Below are 22,501 nucleotides of genomic sequence, written 5' to 3'. Positions count from 1 at the left end.
ACACGTGTCAATACTACTCGCACGATTCCTTTTTACACGGATCAGCGTGCAAATGAAAACGATGCTCGCACCGTTTTCCGACGCTCTTTGTCCCGTGATTTTCGAGAGACGCGTCCTCGAGCTCCACCTCGTTCGAAACGTAGAAAAGAAAAAAGAACGCACGATTTATCCGCGATTCGAGATAAACAGGATTAATTGGGCCGGTAACGAGTGGAGCTCATTGAGCTTCGTTTCTCGTCCGGAAACACGACGCGCGCGTTCTCTTCTTTTCCGTCGACGTTCGGGAAACCTCGCGTCGAAGACTGAAGACACGTCAAAGATAGTTCCTTTGGACGCTCTCCGTGTCGGCTTCCCAGGAAATCGTTGAAGGTCTCCGTAGACTTGTACCGTGTTTCAAGTATTCGATCGTTGTTATCGGTCATCGAGACGTCAGAACTCGACGACGGAACGTGTCACGATCGAATTAAATTCCAAAACGCGACTGTGACGATCGGTATTTCGGACGACTCGAGAAATTCGTCGCGTTAATTCGTAGTTAGGCGAAGGATGGTGGGGGATGGACAACGCGTAGAACCCGCGTTCATGTAGACGAGTTTGGCGGAGGGTACCGACTTGGAGTGGCTATTCAAAGTCGAACCGGCGTGCAATTAATTTCTGAGCGAGGAGAAAGCGAATCGTGGTGGCCGATAGGGCGGCACTTGTGACCCGCGTCACGATCGTTCGGCCAAAAGCTCCGTGTAGTCCACCAGCCTGGGTCTCGCTCGCTCTCCTTCTGGTTTGTCTCGAAACGCCGCGGGCACTCTAATTCAATGGACGATAGCGCTACGTACACCGTAAGCGACGTTATTGTCGTGGCCAGGTTCCGGGAACCTTCGGTCGCCGCAAAGCCAAAACGAGACGTCAAATCGTTGGTTCGCAGTCGATTCGCAGAATTATCGATTCTCGCAGAGCCCGGGGCTTGTTCTCGCGATTCACTCAGAATAATTTCCACGAGCCGTCGACCCAACCCACTCCGATGAATTAGAACGAGCGGAGGAATTCGAGCAATGAAAAACAACGCGCGGTGCCGGGGTGATAACTCGCGGCTCGCATTTAAAACAACGCGATTCTCGTTGTTCGGGGATGCGTTCTTTTCAAAGAGTCCCGCCACGTTTGCGTAATTTGCGCACGGAACTGACGCGCCCGGCATTTCCAAGTCCATTAAGATCGTGGCCCCGCGTAATTAGGAGGACAATGTATCTTGGATCGCGAGCCCCGGATTAAGCGACGCGCCCGTGGAAGAGATTAACCGCGCACCGCGACGTTTCTTCTTTCCGTAGCGGTAACTTACAAGCCGGCCACGTACGCGAAATGTCCGTCGCGGTGCCCGAAAGTCACGGCGCAGAAATTACGCTTCGCGAGGAGGGGAAAAAAACGTGATACCAGAGAGAGATTTCGCGCTGCCGCCGCCGTCCCTCCCGTGTGGGGCTCGCCTCGAAAATCACGTTAGGACGTACGAAAAATTGCGACTCTCCGAGGGAATAATTCAAACCGAACTCACCTGCCGGTCTCTACACGGTGCCCGCGTAACGGTGCATTACGGTCGGTATATTTTACGATCCAGAGAAAGGCCGACCCTCGGTGGAATAGCCACGCGCACCGTCACCGTCGTAAAATATCGCGCGAGCTTAATTAAACGCAAAACCCCTTTGAACCTGGCTGGCTGGCTGGCTAGCTGGCTGGCTGGCTGGCTGGCCGCCTGCCTGCCCACCTGCCCCCGTAGGCCTGCCTCTCCTTCTCCAGTGATCTTGCCGCTGACCAATCACTAGCGTTACGACATCACTTCTGGACTCAAGCATTTTTAATTTGGGAAACGTGGATTTACTTTTAAATGGATATCGGAGAACGTATCAGGGTTGACGCGAGCCTGGTCCGGAATTGAATGAAAAAAATCGCGACTGCTTTTCTACGTCGCGGCGTTGACCTACACAGGGGTTTAGGACCGAAGAAGGGAAGAAAAGGAGAGCGGGCACAAAGGACGACACAATGGAGTTTGCCGAGCATTGTTTGAGCATCTAGTACATCCACTCGCGGACGCCCTTCGTGCCCTCCACCCTCTCATTCGATCGAGCTGCAAACTTTCCAAGCTTTTCTTCGCTACGGTGGAGTCTGGTTCGAATCGACCACGCGAAGGTCGACGATTTCGGTATCCTTCCGATGAGTACCGTTTTCTTAATGCCCATATTGTTCCAAGTGGGTCAAGGATCAGAGCCCGGAAAAAACGTAAGACCGGCGTAGATAGAAAAATTGTGCCGATTAAATACAAATAGTGTGTGTCCATTCGCTGACGAATATCAAAATGCGTTTAATCATCGTTTCATATTCTGATATAATGATATCTTACTTATTGGACAATATTTCGCTTAAGGATGTATTGGCTACATAGTCAATCCCAAAAGTTTATGTACCTTAGAAAAACGCATTTCCTATAATTAAAAAGAAATCAGACGTCGGAAGAATAATGCTAATAATAAATAGCTAAGTGCTAAAAAGTATAGAAGGAAATATCCAGTTAAGTACNGCAATGTTCTTCCGACGTCTGATTTCTTTTTAAAAAATGCGTTTCTAAAGTGCATAAACTTTTGGGATTGACTGTATAGCCAATACATCCTTAACTTCGTCACACTGGTTCTCGTATCTAAAAGAAATTTGTTTTCTCTCTCTCTGTTGCAGTGGCTGGTCTCAAGTTGCTTCGCATAACCGTCCCGGCGTACTCCGTCAGGGGCAAGAACGCGCTACTCGAGTGCAGGTAAGAGTGCTCTTGGTGCAACGTCGAGCGTTGGTCGCGTCGTCAAAGGGAGACGATTCCCTCTGAGCCTGTCTTATGTTCACGATCGATCTCCGCGCCGATCGATCAACCAAAATCGTAACCGGAATCTGACCGAAATCATTGTCTAACGGTCGTGTTGCTATTCATCAACTTTCAATCGTCGGTTCGACGTTGACGGACGCGAGATAAATCGGTTCGTGCCCGAGGAGAAGATCCATATGCGTGCACCCCTATTCATGAATCTTAGGACACATCGTAAAAATGTATTACAAATACAATCGTATTCAAATTGTTCATGATTTATGGTGGATCGTCTGTCACACGAATTAAGTCATTGTACGATCTTTCAATTAGAGTATTCTCTGACTGTTTTCACGATGCATCCGGAAACTTGAAAAGTGGTGTATGTAAGCATGCGTCGGAAAATAGGAAGCAGCGGTAGCGCGAGGACGGGTCGTGTACGATTTTTCTCGGTTATTTACGGTAGAGGAAACTGGGCGAGAAGAACTCGTAAAGACATCGATAAGATGCCAGCCAATAACGTATCGAGTTTACGCTTAGCGTCCGAGCCGGACAGTAAATAAGATTAAAAATAAGACGAGGGAGAAGAGGATGGATCGGCGGCAATCCCTTGGAGCTAGGAATCTCGATATCTTTCCGCTCTCCTCGCGCTTTATTTATTTATACTCCGCAATATCGTAGACCGCAATCCGAGCGGGAAAGCTTCTTCCTCTTCCTCTACCTCCGTTCGGTTTCTCGCCTGAAAAAGATGCTTGCCTCCGAAAGGCATCGAGCCGCGCGCGGCCCATGATCTTTTTCCCAACTCCCGCGAGATCTCTTTCGAACATCGTTCGCGGATCTCACCGCGTGTTTCCCGTTACCGTCTCACGGATTTCGTAAATATTTTAAACGGAAATTGAAGAACGTACCGAACTTCTATGGTTCGTTCCCTAGCTAATTAGAATACGCCTGCCTCCTGAATTACCATCCATCATTGGTATTTCTGCGAGCGAGCCCCGTCCCCGCTCGCTGGGTCGCGTCGCCGTCCGGCCGGTAATTGCACGAGTCCAGTTAGTGCGGAATCAAAGTTTCTTCCGGTAGGAAACGACGACGGGTTTCACCGAATCTCTGTTAACGAATCTCGATTAACCACGATTCATGGGAACTGGCCAGTGGCACCAGGGTGTAGATCGGATTCTGAATTCCGGCCAGCCGTTATCGCCCGTTTCAGTCTTTGATCTTTCCAAATATGCACAATGTCTATTGGAAGACGAAGGCGAAAAGGGTCGATACGTTACGTTTCCTCGTCGCGAGATCTCAATTGGTTCTTTAGATATAAAATGCCGAATGGCGCTTCGCGTGGAATTCCTTTGGAAAAGGTTTCCACGAAACGGATGCGCGTGATCGTAATAGTAAAAACAACGCGATCGACTCACCATCCCGGCTGACCGTTCCGCATAACAGATGCGGAACAGCTCGGTTACGTAACAGGAAAAATTCGATGACACGAGCAGTCGATGTTAAAGCGTTTGAACGTTACCATTTCGAAACGATGATATCTCAGGAATGTAACGTTGCGTCGTGGCGGCATAAAACCGAAGTCGTTCCGCGGTAGCTCCTCTCCATTTTCTTGGCGAGCTTATTATCGCGCAGCACGAGGACAAGGAAAACCTTCGTGTAATAATCGTACAAAGTTTTAGCTGCTTTAAATACGTTACTCGGAGCGAGTAACCAAACACGTGTTATTCCATTATCTTCGCACGCTCGCATTTTAACGCAATAACCCCGTTAACAACTTTTAACCGAGCGGACAAACGTGGAATTTCGACGGGATAAATGAAATCAGTGGAAATATTCGATAAACCGAATCGCGTTTCATGCGAAGCACAACGCTTTGTATAAATAAAGCGCGGTACGTATCGGAAAGGATCAAAAGCCGGGTGCCTCAGGCTTTAACCCTTTCCGCATCCTCGACGGTGTTCCGCGAATCCTTAAACCGACGGCCACGTGCGCGTGCTCGTACCACCATGTTAATTAAGACGTAATGAAATTATGGCGTAGCATTGCGCGTCCTACAATTACGGCTGGTCGCGGAATATGCATTCTAATTAGTGGCGGCACGGGGCTCAACGACTTTTCACGAAGCAAAATAAGGTCGGCCGTTGGGTATCGCGACTCGTCTAAAGAGTGCTCGGCGCGAAAAACGGTAAGGAAAAAAAGAAAAGGGGTCGCGGGAATCGGCCGCGAGATTTTTACTTAAAAATCATTCTGTTCGGGACGTGTCGTCGACCCTCCGCGGCAGATCTCACTGATCGTACATCGCAAATTGGACCGAATCCGATCGATTGAATCAACCTTCTGATCCCTTCTCGTGAAATCCTCAGATTAATTCGAGGAACACGAAGTCATGACTCTGCCCGTCTCTCGAATCGTTTTCAGTTTCCTTCTTCGACAAACATCTTTTACTGTCGCGCGTTCATTTGAAGAATGTTGCTGTCTCAATTATAGGTACGGTTCATTTTGTTGCAATAGGATCGCGCGAAAACGAGGAGTGAATAAGAGTTGGGTCGTGGGAAGTCTCATAAGATTTCATAAGGTATTATCCTCATTGCCGATATCTTCTCTGAAAGTTTTCGTTATCCTTGGTCGTCGATCGATTCGCGTCCCCCGGGACCCGAAGAATATCGCCCGGTGGAAAGTTTGCCCGTCGATTGAGCCGCGCGTACTCTTTCTCCGGACGCGAGGCGACGCAACAACGAGCGTAGTAACAGAGAATCCTTCCTTCCATTTCGCCCCGGTATCGTACGTCAAAGCGCGACGCGACGGGAGTGTGCAGTATGCTTTCCACGTAACGTCGTAAACGAGATGCTGAAAAGTGCACGAAGCGTCGGCAAATTGGAGTGCACGCCTTTCCTCCTCGGCGTGTGTGCGTCTCAGCGATACCTCGAAGGAATCACACGTAAAAAGGGGCAGGCTGCAGCGGCTCGTCGCCTTTGCACCCTTCGATCGTTTGTTCCCTTCGCTCGTTCGCTCGTTACGGCACGTGCCGTAACTGAAGAGCATTCTTTTCGCGAATCTAACGTTGCACACTAACTATTTGCGCACTTAATTTCGTCTTAGTAGACACGTGTCTCACGTCTCGATTTTCGAACGTCTGATCGTTTCGATCCGAGCCGGGGCGGATCGCCGCACCGAAATGGAAGAAAAAGGAGAATCAGAAAAGGATGTCAAGCGACGTGACAGGGACGAGAAGCGGAGACGAGTTTAGTAATTAACGAGGTTCGAGGCCGAGTTGACGTTCCTCGCTTCGAACGAGAACTTTGCATCTCTACCTACCTACCTACCCGCTCTCGTAAACTCCGAGTCGGCGTGATTTATTCAAACGGAACCCGGCGAATCTCACGTCCATTCAGAGAGTCGTCCGTCGTATTCGATCGAGACGATCCTCCTCCCGTAGGAAGAGGCGGAAAGGGTTGAGAAGCAGGGGTCCCGTACCGTCGTTTGTTTAACCGAGATCTTCTATTAGAGCAGAGTTATTCGAGTCAGTAGGTTATATCGAGCGAGACTCCTTACACTCCAACGGAAAAGGAAAATTATTTGAAGTATTCAAATGAAAAGCCACGTTCATATTACTTTGTCATAACAGACTTTCATTGGAAATTCCAAATAAAGCTAAATGTTGATGATCTCTGTTTTTTCTCTTCCGGGAAGATAAGAAAGATGGGCTGGTGTTCTTTGATATTAGGTGCCAGCCGGGCACGACGGGGTCGAAAGAGAGTGACAGAGAGAAAGACAGAGAGAGAGAGAGGATGGGATCGTTCCCCGGCGTAGGTATAAATTGCAAATTAGTTTACCGTCCCCGGCGAACGCTCGCTTGTTGGTTTATCCGGCGTGTCGCCTCGCCTCGTTCTGTCCTATTTCATCCTCTGAAGCTCTTGACTCTCGATGCGCGCGCGACCGAACTTCGGCCCCGTGAATCTGGCCGCGGATCTCCTTCCTTTCCTCTGAATTCGCCATGAAAATGTCTGGGAAATTCGCGCGAGCCGAATTCTTCCGAGCACGACTAACCGTTGAACAGGATCTCCTTCCAGTCGAAAGGCGAAGTCCGAAGAACGAGCTTCAAAGGCATTTGTTTCCGATGTACTGCTGCAACCTCATTCCCCTGTTCCTCCTTCGTCTCCTTCTCGTAACTTTTCCCAGTCGACGCTTTCTTCGTTACAAATTCTGCCACGAGCTTCCCTTATTAACCCTCCATCCGTCGGTTATCTCGAGAGCACAAAACGCTCTCCTCGATCTTTGTCGGCACTCGGATCCGGGATCCGGTCGGCCGGATTCTCCTACATCAAAGAGTGCCTTTACGCGAATGCGAACGAAACGCAGAATTAGTGCGCGGCGCGTTCAATAAAGACGAGACACCTCTTGCGTCGTGCCGGACCTACTCGTTAATTGACGATGGAGCCATGCTGTTGTGTACCCCTTTCTCATTTCGTCAAAGAACCGAGTTCTTTCAACCGTGGATACCGTAATACCGGTGCCGTGACAAACAGATCCAAGTGCAAAGGATGCCAACATCAAGTGAAAAACAATGGCGATAATAATTAATTGCGAGACTAATCTTGACGTCTACGATAATTAATTCTCTCCGGTCGTGCACGACAAATATAATGCCCACTGCACGAATCGAGGCAGAAAATTTTCGCCTTGAGTCTTTACGTCAGAAGGAAAAATAAAGAAGCAGGCGCGACGGTAGAGAAAATTGGAGGGCTCTGTACGGGGGGTAGGGAGAGCTTCGGGAAAGCCGCTACAAAGGGGAAAGAAAGCGAAGAGAGAACGGAAGAGATGGAGCGAGTTCCCGCAGGACACGACCCGGCAAATGAGCCGGAGGATGCAAATCAATCCCACGACGCAACCCTCCAAATTGTGCACCTACGCTCGAATGCGGCAATCCCTTTTCCGGTAGCTGCAGCTGGGAACTAGGGAGCTTCGTCGGCGACGACGGCGACAGCAAGAGAGAGGGAAAGAGAGAGGGAGTGAGCGCAACCATGACCCCCCTTGGGTAACGTGGATGCGACGATGCGACCGTGTCGCTCCTGCAACGGTGCAACGATCCAACTGCCATGCCGCGGGTATTCTCGTTGCTCGACTAACAGACTGCACGATACGTCGTGCATCCCACTTTATCGTACTCTTAATCCTCGTAACCATAAACCGAAGCACACGTATCATCAAGTTTAAAATCAAGGGTAATATCTCATACGAGCATTGTACGTATAAAAGACACACAGTTATAATTATGTACAGTGCTTAATTGGAGATAAATCTTTCGACACGTGAGACACCGCGTGACGGTTTATTCCCCCCGTCAAATCTGTAATTAACTTCAGGAATGTTTTACTGAATTCTTTCATTGGCCACTTGTAAGAAATATAAAATTGAATCGCCAGCGGATCGACGGCTTTGTCATCGAGACGATCGCTGTGGTTAAACGAGGAGAACCGGTGTAATCAAATTCGCGTTCGAAAATCCCTCGAATTATCCCGGACTCGAGTTTTCCCAGCGAGACAAGTTTCGCCCGGGCGTATTAACCGTGGTCATTTTGGTCGAAACTGTTGCCAGGAAGGGACGAGAGAGACAGGACATCCCAAAAAGGTATGCGAAGCGTTGCATCGCGACGCGTCGCGGGATGACTCCGTCGCCACTCGCAACGTAAACGCGTTAGTTTAATTACTTTGCCGAATATTAATTATCACGCGGATTACCCGAACCACGAAATCCAGGCTTCGCTATCTCGCACGGGCGGCGAGTAGCCTGTTGCGCTTCGCGATTTTATCGTCGATACGATCGCTGCGCTACGCTTTGCCGGATCGCGTCGCTAATCGCCGATTAGGCAGACCGTCAGTGTTTCCTTACACCGAAGGAAACTGAGTCAAGTGTCTTAATAATCGTCCAAATTCAAGCTCAAATTCTATATTAATCAGCCTTAATCTCGTGAACCAGGTTAACATGACAGTAGCTTAAAAATTTACCCCCATCCACTTAGTACCAATTACCAATCGAGAATGTTGTTTTGATTGAGGACAGTGAATGAACGAGCATAAGAATTTCATAATTCAGGATAGAAGGGATTGAAGACTGCAATTTTCGTTCGATTCAAATAATCTTTACCCCCTGGTGATCCTCCAGGGATTTTTCGCTGTTCCCAGTCAAGGGAATCGAGGACCGAACGGAGGAAAGGACTCGATTAGCAAATTGATGCGGCGCATTTCGCTTCGATCGCGGATGTTGATCAATTACGGTAATTGTTGTTCCCCCTTGTCGGGTAGGTAGCTAGGTAGGTTGGCAAGTTGTCACGCGACAGTGGCCTATCGCGTTCCTTCCTTCGTGCCGGCCGGGCATCATAGCAATCACGTTAAAGCGCATACCTACAAACTCTGTGCAACGGTCGCTTCCCACCCGTTTATCCTGCGCGAGAGACTCGGATCGTTTTTTACCCCCGCCCATCGACAAGCTCGATCGTTTATCCGTAGACGACGTTGGATTAACAAACGTCGAATCGTTCGATTCGGTATTTCGGATCGGGGCGGCATTTTTCGAAACGAAGCGAGGCAAGTCAGGGAGAGAACGATAGAAAGAGAGAGACAGTCAGACAGAGAGAGAGAGAGAGAAAGAGTGGGAGGTGGGCTGATGAGATTCCGCGGGAATATCGGGTAAACGAGAAAAATCTCCGATATGTAAAGGGAAGAATACGTCTCCCGATAGTCGAGGTATACATTGTCGGGAACAGTTTCCATTACTCGCGCGATCCGGAGCCCGAGACTAATCGAGAAACGATTCCGCGGTCCGTGCCGCATCGTTTCATCTCCTTCCTCTCCGCTCGCAATCGATACTAACCCTGCAACGACACCGTCGACTCGCCGGTGAAACGACGATATCATAAATCTGTCGACAAAGCAAACAATTCGCAGTGTATCTAAATAAATTTTCATCTTCAAAGGAGAACCACAAATTGCTTATATTCTTTCTTGGCGAAGGAAACAAAATTTGTCGGTGCGCGTTCGGTTCGTTATACGTTTAAATGATAGATGCGTTTTCGATCGGACGATAAGAGTCGATGCCCCTTGTTTCAGGTACGACCTGGAGAAGGACAAGCTCTACTCCATCTCATGGTACAAGGACCACGAGGAATTCTACAGATATGTGCCCAAATCGGAACTCACCAAGCACACCTATCGCGTCGAGGGCGTTAAAGTTGACGTGAGTCGAAAGTCCCCTCTTCCTCACCCCCCACGGCTCCGCTATCTGATCTGCTTCCGCCTTCTTGCTCGGCGTATGCGATTCCGGTTTAACGTGCTTTTTATCTGCCAACAGTCGTTGGAACCGGTAGGACATCGCGTAACAGATAAGATTCTCGTTTTGCCGTAAACGGCTTTTGATAATCAAAATCAATGTGTCGGTAAAAGTGGAATTTAGAAGTAAGATGCGAAGACGGTGCATCGACCGTTGCCTTACGATTTCGAGAATCGGTTTGAAAAAGAAGGAAAAAAAAAACGAAACCGCCGCGTATTCGGGGAACTAACAAAGCGAGTAGAGCGGCATTGGCAGGAATTCCATTTACGAGACGCTGTTTGGTAAAAAAGTACAGAGGGAAAGAGCGCGCGCGCAGTTACCCCGGTTCTTTTTATCTCGGCATCCAACTTCAATATCCAACGGTGTATAGACTTCTTTTGTGCATTACGAGATGCGCTGAAACGCGCGCAATTACCCTTTCACGAATATGCACATCGGCAGAGATCGGTTCCTAAGGTAAACGCACGCGCTTTTCGACCCAGCAAAATTGTAAATCGTAACGAGAGAGAAAGAGAGAGAGAGAGAGAGAGAGAGAGAGAGAGAGAGAGAGTAAGTTACAGTCATCGCGGCAATATTTTTTTCTCATTCATAGCACGTGGAACGTACGGTAGGCACACCTCGCGCAGTTCACAGAGTCATGTACGATCGTTAACGCGCAAGAAATTGGCTGAGCGATCATAAAGGGGTGACCGTTTAGTCGAACGAGCGGGTGAACACCGCGGCGGGAATATTCGCGTTTTTGCGAGCCTCGCGAGAGAGAAGAAAAGACGTGAAGCCGACCGTTTCCCCGGCTCGTGACGATAAACTAGTAGAGTAGTCGAATATTGAAGCGCCGCCTCGTCGCGCCAAACGTAAAGTTATACCACTGCCGGCACGTCGTTTCCAGTTACAAGCCGGGAACGTCGTCCAATAATAATAATAATATTAACTTTCAATTAACCGCGCGTACATCATTTTTACGATTACGAGCCGCTCAAGAACCGTGCCCAGCTGTCGCCAGATCCGTATTAGACTCCGACGCTTAAGGACCGGAATCGCCCGCGGCTTTGAACCGAGAGCCCACTATTCAATTTTCTCCTTCGAGTTTTATTCGACGTCGCTATAAAAGTATTTCATCGAGCCGAGGAGAATCGAAAGGAAGATAGGAGCAAGGAGAGCATATATAAAGTTCGCGATACCGTTCCGATGTATGCGCGTTTGTCCTCTCGCGTGGGCGGGAAGCGGTCCGCCTTTATCGTCGCGAATAAATGTTTGACGAATCGGGACGTCTGCCGAGTTCCAGTCGGGACGAGGCGAGGACGTAAAGTTGAAAACCCTAAACCGCCTTCGGTTCCTAAAATGTATCGCAAAGAACGTGGGAAGTCAGACGGTGCAAAGAAGTCATTGATCGTTGAATATTACAGAATCGTGAAAAATTCAATGTCCGATTCGCAATTGGGATCTATATTATTTTTCCACGGCTTTCGTGATAGAGGGATCGATTTTTGGGATCATGCGGTCTCGAGGAACGCGCAGCGGATCGCGGGGATCGTCTATTCTCGGTACGATACGTCCGCTTCCGATTCACGTTTTGGAAGGCACGAAAGTTCCGTTTTCCTCGACGCTCGTTAATATCGGCCTCGAACGCGTAACGAGCATTACGTGAGTCGAATCGGCTCATCCCTTTACTCCGGCCCGTTTCTCGAGATCGGGCTGAAAGAGAGAACGGTGGGGCGGTGGGACGCGGACGGAGAGAGAGCACGGCTATTAATCTGGCTCGGTCCAATGGCTCTCCGATATCGACAAAGAAATTTCTCGTGGACAAAAGCGAGCGTGTCTTTTCGCTCCCGCACCGTCGTCGTCCCACGGCCATTCCTCCGCTCGGATACGCTCGCTCGTGACACTTATTGGAGTAGCAGGAATTAAGTGGATTTAGCGGGCGGACTCTCGTATATTTCTACTTCCCCGGCTCCCTCGACTTTTAATTTTCCCTCTCGTTCGCCCCTTTGCCCCGTTGCGTTACGTAACGCCTCTTAATTTCGCTATCTGAAAATTTTAAACCGTACTTTCCTCGACGTTTATTCGACTCCGCTGCCGCATCCGAGTTCCCTCAGCGAGCTAATTGACGATCGAGACAAAGGTAATTAACCGCTTTATCGGTCCCGACGATACTCCCCTCACGACTAATCCGCCGGTTGTTAATACGTCTGTTTGCCAAGGGCGGTGACTTCACAATCGTCTTCGAGGAGCAAACTTCTCGAGCGACGAGAGAACCGAACTCTGGCGTCGAACGCTCCCACCGAACTCTTTTTTTTCAATTCCCTACTTTCGAAACTGACGGAAAGTTTGTATGAATAACTAAATTTATTGAATATGCAAAACTAGTTGAACGAGTTTGTCCGAGCAACTACACGTGAATTCATTCCATCGTTTTTTAGTCGTTGAATCGGTCATTGAAGTATCGTCTACGCTCTACACGTTATATCGATTGATTTTAGTAGCGACGCGATTGTAGCTTCGCGCGAAACAACAGGGAGTCACGTTTTACCGTCTCCCATGGCGCGCAGGCAGCCACGCGTTCCTTCCTTCCTCCTTTCGTCGACCTGAATCGAACGGTCGCGTCCGCCGGACAAGGTAATGCGATTCCCGCGGAGCATTTCGACATTCCTCTCACTTGTTTTCCCGCAACTTTTCTCGCCCGTGGGCTAAATCGATTTGTCGATAAGCGGAAACTTCGCGACTGAATAAACGTCGACGTTTCTACTTGAGAGAAAAAAAAAACGGGTGAAGAAGGCCCATCATTATTTCTCGTTTCACGGTTTTCGAAAATGCCAGACAGTAGCCCCTACGAGCTGTTATCGCTATTCAGAATTATTACCAACGCGTATTTGTGTCTCTCAATCGAAACTAGCACGACGTGTTGAAAAAACGACGAGCTCCGCGGACGCGAGTGGAAATTCAGGCGAATTGAAATTGGACGGAGTAGCGTAACGAGCGTGGAAACGGGAGGAGAGGAGAGGAAAGAACGAGCGAACACGCGAAAGCGAAAAGACCCGCGCGCACCGGGATAAATGGATTATCAGCGTCGCGATTCCATCTATTGCGGGTCTTCTCGTTCCGTGCTCTTTTTCCTCGTTCCACTCGCCGCGGTATAAAGTAGCAATCGTGTGTCTATCGATACCGCTCTCCTTGCTTTCTTCCAAGCCAAAATCATCGACGCGAAGTTAAATAAACCTCCCTTAAAATATCACGATATAAACCAGTCAGGATTCAGACTATTTAAGATCTACACTGAATTAATTATTAAATTCGTAACGTCGCTCTTAATAAAATGATTAGTTGGTTCATACGAAAATAGGCGAAACGTGATATTTCTGATCTATTTTGCTGGTAATGTTCGCAACGCCGCATCGGACACGCGAATCTGCCCGTTCTGTCCACATCGTCAAGGATTTTCGATGCGTAGTCTTTTCGCCAAACTCGCGTGGTTGAACAAACAGTGCGGTCGGACCGAGGCGACGCCGCGTCGGATCAGTGACGCAGCTATTCTACTTGGCCCGCCGCCCCATCCATCTCAGCGAAATAACTTTCGGTTCGCGGGAGCCAGCAACTATGGCAATAAATCGATCTAAGCACGTAAGCCTCTTACCCATCTAGAGGCGTAATATTCTGTCTATGAAGAATAATTTGAAGCGCGTCGAGGGAAACGAGACAAGAAAAATCGGTAGACGTTCCCCGCGTCGACACCTCGTCTTTCTCATCGTCGTTTAACGGACGATCGTAATCGAGGATTTAGGGGAGGTGTCGATTCTGTTTCAGCGCCGCCGGTCGGATCACCAACAGGTCTTGCTGCAGGACGTCAGCCTGCACAGTAGCGGGCAGTACAAGTGCGAGGTAAGCGCCGAGGCGCCCAGCTTCAACTCGGTCAGCGCCGAGGCCAACATGGAAGTTCTCGGTGAGCGAAAACCCCATGATTCCCGTACCTCGTATATATATTCCTACTCCTGGTTGCTGCTAATTAATAATCCTTTGATCGCGGCTATCGAACCGCCATAATTTGGGCAAAGCTTTCATGGTTACGAGAGAGTTTCGGGAGAAGGAGAAGGATCGTCGGGCCAAATATTTCCCGGGATTGCCGGGGCAAACGGAATTACTATTTTCGAGAGAGGGAAAGGGTGATCCTGGCCCCACACCCGTTCCTGTTAACGAGTGTCGACTCGACTCGGATCAAAGGAGAATCGATCGAGCCGAAAACTAGATTAGTGTTTCCGCACGCGAAGGTCGTACCCGAGAGTCTCGAAACGAAAACGGGAACAAACTGGTCGTGCGCGCCGCCTCGTGAGGCTTCGCTCCAAGGGTCGTCGTCCACTTATCACTGCGATACGTGAATGGCACGAAACCGGTGTTCCGACGGCATTAAGACAACGATATCTGCAAACGTTTTTACTGCGACCGTTTAAGACGTTCCGATATTCATCCACGTCGACGTTCGTTAATATCAAATGAATTTGGTGAAATAGTCAGGCGGTAATACAACGTCGTTCGACGCCCTTCGCCAGACCTACGGCAAGAGGAAAGTTCAATTCTCTCGTTCCGCGTTCCGAGAGGCTGTTCAAACTTTAGTATCGCGTAAAGTCCGATAAATATTACGGCATCGTAAGTTCCGAGACATAACGAGACGCGAGCGGTGAACCGTTGGGGAGGAGGTGAAACGAAAAGGAAAGGCTTCTCGACCGTAAAAGCTTCGACGCGCGTGTCTCCAGCCTCTCGCATCTTTCGGTGGAATTCCCTTTTCTTTTTCTCCTCTCCCAATGGTCCGGTCGATCAATGAACTTGCCCAGATCCACCTCCAACGAATATGAAGATTACGTCCACTCGTTATTACAGCTTCGACGTTGCTCAGATGCTTTTTAAATGCAAAAGGCATTTATCGTTTCAGTCTGCCTCTGATCTTTGGGGACTTGAATGACTCGCTAATATAGGTTTCTGGTTTTTCATTTATCGCGAACCCATCGTCCCATTTAATTCGTGAAAACGGGAGAGAGGGATAACAAGAGAGGAAACCGCGTGCCACGGTTTCTCGAGTCCTCTTCGGGAAAACGTTCGCCCCGCGTGTCTAGGGTCCCTTAAGCGGAGAAGTTGCGCGTTCCTCGTAAATTTCAATTTGCCTGCTGCTCGTTCTCGCTACTGGTTTCGAAGGATCGCCTCCGAGCTCGCGCGCAATACACGGCCAACGAAGGTACACTACTTAACGTCAATCCGCAAACGGTTTACCGCTCGTAAACGGGTTATCCGAGTCAGCAACGATCATTCCGTACAATGTCTCCTCCGGAATAATCAAATAATTTCTCACTGGATCGCAAAAACTGCATTTAAACCGTTGAGACTTCGGTCGTTCCTTCGAGTTCATTATTTCGTCGAGACGAGTACCAATATTTTACGCAAACAAACGAGTTTCTCTTTACCAAAGACTTCTTTTACGACGGTTCGAGTGAAGGAACGGCAAAGGGTTCCCTCGTTAAATCTCCGTTGACCAATGCACAGAGGTTGCGAGATTCGCAGAAGCTCGCGGGAGGGAATCGATCGAACGACGAGATCCGGTCGTTCTATCTATCGGCGGAGCATCTTTGCGCGAGATTTTCCGCGTTCACGACCCGGGATTTAATCTCGACGGGCCGCGGGACTCAAGGAAGGGTGAAACGACGCGGATCGTTTTCGTGAGCGCGCACGATCGCGATAAAAGTTCATCCCCCGGCCGATAAGCCTCCGGAGAAGCTGTCGCGACAACCCCCGCTTAGAATATTCAACGAAGCCATTCGCGACTGCTACGGGCCGGATTGATCTTTCCCTGCTGTGCTACGCGATCAACCTTTCGCGCGTGAGATACGCGACGCGGATTACAACGCCGCCCCGCCTTCCGTTCTCGTCCTCTTACATATAATTATATACGATACTCAGAAATAATATCGAAACCGACGCTGACAGAGATTAAAAGTGAACAAATAAAGCCTGTACTCGTTGGTACACGAAGTTACGATGGAAAAGCGGAATTGTGTAATTGCAGTTCTACCACAAGGCGGGCCGAGGATAACCGGGGAAGAGAAGGTTTACGCCACGGGCGACGTCCTCGGGCTGAATTGCACAAGCGGCAAGTCCCATCCGCGCGCGACTCTCAAGTGGTTCATCAATGGGGAACAGGTGAGTGATATATAAACGTGTTTGCTCGTCTCCAGGAAATCGTCTGACAAATGAAATCTCTCGATTTAATACGAAACCAATTATTCTACTATGATCAGCACTTTCGTTGACACGTTTCAATCCACGATATTTCTTCATGAAATTCTTATTGGCCTCTTAGTTATGATTCTGGAGTTATGAAATTTTGAGAGCAACGTAGAGGTAAGGGAACACGGGGTCGTTAAAGGTAAGCGAGACGGGTGAAGCTTAAGCAGGGCCAACGATATCGTCGACGGCAACGATGCTTGATGAGCCAAAGGTTCAATTAACGAGCGCCACTGGAAGCCGTGGCGCACAACGCGCAGTCTGCATAAACATGCGACCACACCATCGCCTAGTTTCTCTTCCCCTTCGCGTCGAAACTCGACTCGACTTTTCCTTGACTCCCGGAAGAAAGAATCGAGATATACCGGGTGGATTCGCGTCGCGAGTGAAACAAGTCGGGAATAGACGGTGGGAACAACGAAACTCTGTTAACTGCTAATTAATCCTCGCCGCACGTACTTACGCGAAAATGAATCGAGTTACACCGGTCGGATTCGGTTGAGATTTACATATTGGATTATCGGAAGAATGATATCAGAAGTTTATTAGTTTATACTCGGATCTTCTCGCTACACGAAGACTTACAGAGTAATTGGATGGAATTAACGAGGTAAAGCGATAACGTTATTTTTACACGGCTGAGAGCGACATTAATTTCTGAACGACCCCGTATAATCCGCAAAGTGGAGGCGTTTGAGGCGGGAGACGCGCGGACACGCGCGAGCTTTACACGCTTTAAAGATTACTCCGATGAGCGAGCCGTCGCGACTCTTTCGGGGCTTCACGGCGAATCGAGCTCGACGGCGCGAAAAGTTTCCCTCTCCCGGGCGAAAACTTGCCTCGGCGATGTCCATTAAGGAGTTGAGCGAGTTTCTAACGCGCTACTTAATGCGCGCGGCAGTACCGTTCTCGGAAACGTTCCTAAAAAGATTCGACAGGCTCCGACGTTTCCTCCGGTGACTCGCCCCCAGGCTGCACTTAATCTTCGATTCTCTTTCAATTACGAAGCCCCTCGCGCGCTCTATGTCTGTAGTCGAATCGATGTTTACCGAAAATCAATATCCTGGAGTTGAAAACCACGGACGAGCAAAGAGACAAAGCGTATTTCCTGTCCAACCGTGTTTTATTTTCTTTCTATCATCTCTGTTCTTCGTATAAACAAAATGCACGTAATAACACGAATCCAATTGATACCGAGTCCGTTCATGTGCAGCGTTATTGCACGGCGAACCGCGTTAAAGGGTCGACCGTCCGCAGAGGGGGGCGAGGGAGCAAAGAGATGGATCAAAGGAATCGTCCAGCTTAAAAATGATTTAATTTCGAGGCTCGTTTATCTCTCACCCTGCTCCCGGAAGAAGATTCCAGACGTCTGGTTCACGCGCATTGTCTTCCGCGAGGATTCCGAGGAATCGCGCGCGAACGATGAACGAGCAAATTTTCCTCGGCAAACCCGGAGCTTCCATTTCGCGAGAGCGCGACGGGAAAACGGAAGACGAGGCTCTTTGCCCGCGTGGCCCGCGGCAGCGAATTCTCGTTCCCGTTCACTCTCTCCGAGGAAATCTCGGAAACGTCGCGTAGCGCCGCGCCAACTTGCCACCCATTACCTCGCCGCGAGCCATCGCGTTAAATCGCGCGAATCGTATCGTTTCGCCGTTCCCGTTCCTTTTCCTGATATTATACGGCATCGTCGTAACTATAAAGCGGAGTACAGCTACCTCCTATACGAATATTAACGGGACCGTATAATCGGACAAAAACGACACCCGCTGATTCGTATTTTCCGACGAACTGCCGTTTCTACACAAGGAATACACCTTCCCGTATCGTCGAATTTCTATGAAACCAATCATACACGTGTTGAACGTCACTGATTGGTTTTACAGTTGAACGCGCAATAATTTCGGAACTGTCTCACGAACTCCGGTCGCGATTGCTGCTCGCACTCTCGCGGTGCTCACGCGTTCCGTTTCCCGTTGTTTCGTTCCAGGTGAAGCCCGACACGGAAATGGTGTTCGAGGAACACGGACTCTACTCGGTGATATCCAGTTTACGACTTCAGCTGGAGCCGGATCACATCGCCGGCGACAAAATAAACGTCAGGTAATTTCGTAGCCAGAACGATCTCTCACCCGACCACCGTCGCTATAATAATATCGTCATCGTCTGATTAACGCATCTCTATAAATTTTCAAGGTGCGAGGCGACCATGGAATTGAACTCGAACTCGGACGAGCCGTTCGTAGAAACTCGGAACACGGAGTTTTTTGGTAAGCTACGACGAGACTTGTCCACTCAATGAAACGTAGACGACACAGCAAAACGGGTATCTATATCAGATGACCGTCAAATCAAAATGTACAAAGTCTGAAATAGCGAAGTGCTTAATTAACATTTCCTTGTTCGACTATCCATGCCATCTGATTTGAATGCTCTGCACCTTCTTACTTTTCCACTTTTTGCGACCCGGTGTTGCTGGGAGGGAAAAGGAAGAAACGGAGAAGGGAAGCGTCGAAACGTCGGACGCGTTAATTAACGCGAGCCTGACGGCACGAGGAACGATTACCTCGTTATTTCCGTGCGAAAGAGGCGCGCGCGCGAGAGAGAACGACGAACGCAAAGGAGAAGGAGCGGTAGGGGGGAACGCGAGGAGTCACTTTCGCAGGATATTAAGCATCGCCCCCCGCTCGCTAACGAATTAAGGATGCTTTACGATCGGCGTCGTCCGTGGCCGCAGAATCTACCTACGAGTTTTCCCTCGAGACGAGCGCCGCGAACCACCGAAATTAAAACAATAATTTACGCTCGTTTACCTCTTTTGCCTTACCTACCCTTCTACTCTTTCTTCCTTTTCGAAACGGGAGCGATCAGTTCCGCGTTAGTTATGCCCGATCACGTCGTACGCGAAATCGCGTTGCTACGCGATCCCCATTTGAATGTAAATGAAGGAAAAAAGAAATAGCGGGGATAAATTAATCGGACGCGATAGCGAGCGCGAGCGGACGCGGCGATCGATCGCGGGAGGCGAAAAGGACCGGGAAATTCGGTCTCCGGTCTATGCTCGGTCGGACGGCGAACGAAGGCGAAGGGTAAACGTCGGCCCGAAATCGCCAAAGGGGACGGACGGAGAGGAGCTTCGACCGCGGGAGAAGGAACGATGGTCTCGCGCGAACTAGCAGGAGAAAGACGGCGCGTGTCTCGACGAAATTGCTCTTAACGATCTTCGATTTTCTCGTTAGTCCGAGTCGTTCTTGGAAGCGACGTACGTCGCGTTGCCGCATCTATTCCCCGCCTCCTTTGAATCGTTTCAGAACGACGTCGAATTCCCCCGCGCGAAACTTTTCCATCGCGCGACTATCGAGCGAAAGAGACGACCTGGCCCGAAGTTTCGACGCCGTCGTTTCGCTTCCGAAACGAAATTTCTACGATACACCAACTCAATTCTCACTCTTTATACCGAACGTGTAAACAGTTTTGAGAATCGATCGAATCACCGGCTGTCCCTTCTCCTTCCTCCGCTTGATGAATCGTAGCAGGCTACGTCGTCGTTCGAGACGAAGCAGGTTTTCTATGACATGTTACAGTGGAGGGACACGCGAGCAACGCGGCGCCTTCCGTCTGCCTGACGGTGGCCAGCGCTCTGCTGTTACGGCTACTGCCACCGGTTTAGGAAAGAGAGCGACGAACGCGGCCGGCCGCGCTCCTGCGGGAAGAGAAGAAGAAGCTGATCCAGCGAGGGAAGAAGATCAGAGAAGTAATGATCGTCGGCCGATCGGTCGTTCTCGGCGGGAACGAGGGAATCGACGGCCGCGACCCGAACAGGAGTCTGTTCTCGATCGAATCTCCACGGCACCGTGAAGTCAGGTTTTCATTCTTTTTCTTTTCTTTTGTTTCTCAAAACACAGGTATTTAATCGGTATCGTCACGGGACGAGTCCGGAATTAAAGGTCGAGGTCGTAGTTTAAGAGACTCGAATCAACCCGATCGGCTCGCATCGATCTTGACGATCGATGCCGAGAGGATTATCGGTCCGCGTGTTCATACGGCACGCGACTCGAAAATACGATTTACGAGCCTGTAAGCCGATTAATTTGGACGATTCGACGAGCACCACCGGGGGCCAGGGCAAATATTTGTTCGAAATCGCGTAGGGTATTCTTTTAACGCGACGCACCAAATTCTGTCCCCGGTCACTCACTCGCTCGCTCGCTCGCACGCGAGCACACCGAACAGTTGCGCCGTGCGGCTTTCGCAGCGCGTAGATCTGGATCGCGAAGCGTGAGCCGCGACCGAGAGCGATCCGCGTCTCGACGGCTCCGACACACGATCCCCTTGCGGCGCATATCCATGTTTCTCTCGCATGACGCGCACCTTCGCGTAGCACGCAACGATACCTACGTGTACCTACCCTGTTGTACGGCTTCGAAGCTTCTGACCCTCTGTTGTACACTTCCGTAAGAAGACGAGCGATACTCGCGCGGCTCACGCTCAAACCCTCGCGCCTATGAAGTTCCGCCCGACTGTCGGCTACTCGAAATCCTTGAGAAGGATCCGTTTCTGTTGTTCCGTATACCTTCGAGTAATCGACAAGCTTCGGTAATGAGGACCTAATCTTAAGCTTGCGATCACTGTGGACGCGAATCCGTTCACGCTCATTATTCTGACGAACCTAATTAATTACTGGGGCCTAACGTAGACTCGATCTTCAACGGATTGAATAATTCCTCGTTCTATTATGAATTTGATTTAAGTACGTGATTTCACTTGTTCGGTGTTCGCGCGAGCGGATTCGCATCGATCGCGATCCTAGACTTCCCTCTTCGCTGACACTTCACTCTCTATCTCTGTTTGTGTATACTTTGTAAATAGCTACGACGCGCGTATACACCTGCCGTATCTACCACGTACCTTGTCGAACGAAAAAAAGAAATTAGAAAAAATTGAAACTGGACAAACATTGTTGACGTTGAAGTGAATTCGCGAGGAACTTTAATCGTGCTTTCCGTAGAACTTAGGCAAAACGATTGGCGCAAAGAGAACCGCGCTGATCCCGAAGCCGCCACTCAGTCGACGATCCCGAAACCCGAAAGTCGGAAAGAGATTACGTACTTGTGTGTATGGCCTAATGTATATACATATATATATTTCGCATATTTAGTAAATAAATCGTATTTCATTAAAAGCGATTACCCAATTCTTCCCCCGAGATAGTTCGTAATTTAGATCTTAAGTAATATCGTTTATATTTTCTGTTAATTAATAAATTAACCTTCGTTTGCACGTTAATATCAGGCAAAGGCGTTTAAGGGAACAAAGGCAAGGGCTCACGGTGGGTTGAATAGATAATTGGTGTGTTTCATTAACAGAGCGATTCTTGACCCCGTTTCCCGGGCTAAATAATAATATCCATCGCCATAGCCATTCGGGCAAGAAACTCCATTCGCGTACACAGCCAAAGGGTCGTTCCCTCCAGCCTGCCGCACTTCTGGCCCCATTATCTCTACCCATTTACGTGTACGCGGAACGGACGAGCGCGATTACGAAGATCTTCGGTAGCTCGCGAGGCAAACGATCGGCTTTCGTTAGTCGGACACGTCGGTGGATCTCCGACCCCGCCGTTTCAGCTTCGAACCGGTCGTGAAAGAATTAATGGTCGTTCGTGCCACGGGACAATACGGAGCCAAGGCGCACCACCGTCCGACCTTAACTCGATACTCGGGGAAATTCTCGAGAGGATAAACGGTCGGTCGACGCGCGGACCGACTCTCCCGGAAGACGATCGATGCTAATGGCCCGTGCCAGACCAGACGGCCACCCTCCCGTCCTTTGAATATGTATCGGCGCGTGCTCCTTTCGCCCTGTGCCTATCGAAAAACAGACCACCGCTAAGATATCAAAATTGAGACTCCTACTTAGACCCCCGCAAGATATTAAAACGGATCAGTGAGCAAGACAGATAGCAGGAACGTTAACAAGGTTCCGTGAGACTGGGAAGCTTCCGTGAAACCGATATCGAAATTATCTCCGCTCCTGTCATATTGAAAAATATTTTTAACTAGAGATTTGGGATACAGGAATCAGATGGGA

General features: G+C 49.5%; 1 protein-coding gene across 4 annotated transcripts in view; it reads left to right on the top strand.

Moving 5' to 3' along the window:
- The window catches only part of LOC108627695 (uncharacterized), a 35,054-nt gene extending 13,458 nt beyond the window's left edge, over positions 1–21,596 (top strand). For 2 of the 4 annotated variants that reach the window (XM_026816033.1, XM_026816034.1), the window contains exons 3-8: positions 2,713–2,788; positions 9,937–10,063; positions 13,955–14,090; positions 18,405–18,517; positions 18,611–18,684; positions 19,999–21,596. In XM_026816033.1, the coding sequence (XP_026671834.1) occupies positions 2,713–2,788; positions 9,937–10,063; positions 13,955–14,090; positions 18,405–18,517; positions 18,611–18,684; positions 19,999–20,272 (800 nt within the window). In that variant the 3' untranslated portion in view covers positions 20,273–21,596. Of the gene's footprint in view, positions 1–2,712; positions 2,789–9,936; positions 10,064–13,795; positions 13,860–13,931; positions 14,091–16,199; positions 16,334–18,404; positions 18,518–18,610; positions 18,685–19,998 lie in introns of those variants that run through there. The other 2 variants (XM_018029067.2, XM_026816035.1) reach the window with 2 other exon arrangements.
- Positions 21,597–22,501: the final 905 nt, after the last annotated feature.

The sequence above is a fragment of the Ceratina calcarata genome, unplaced genomic scaffold (assembly GCF_001652005.2).
Source record: "Ceratina calcarata isolate Rehan_Ccalc_2016 unplaced genomic scaffold, ASM165200v1 scaffold48.2, whole genome shotgun sequence".
Lineage (NCBI taxonomy): Eukaryota > Metazoa > Arthropoda > Insecta > Hymenoptera > Apidae > Ceratina > Ceratina calcarata.
Note: the sequence above shows the minus strand (reverse complement) of the source record. Positions and strands in the feature narration are given on the sequence as shown.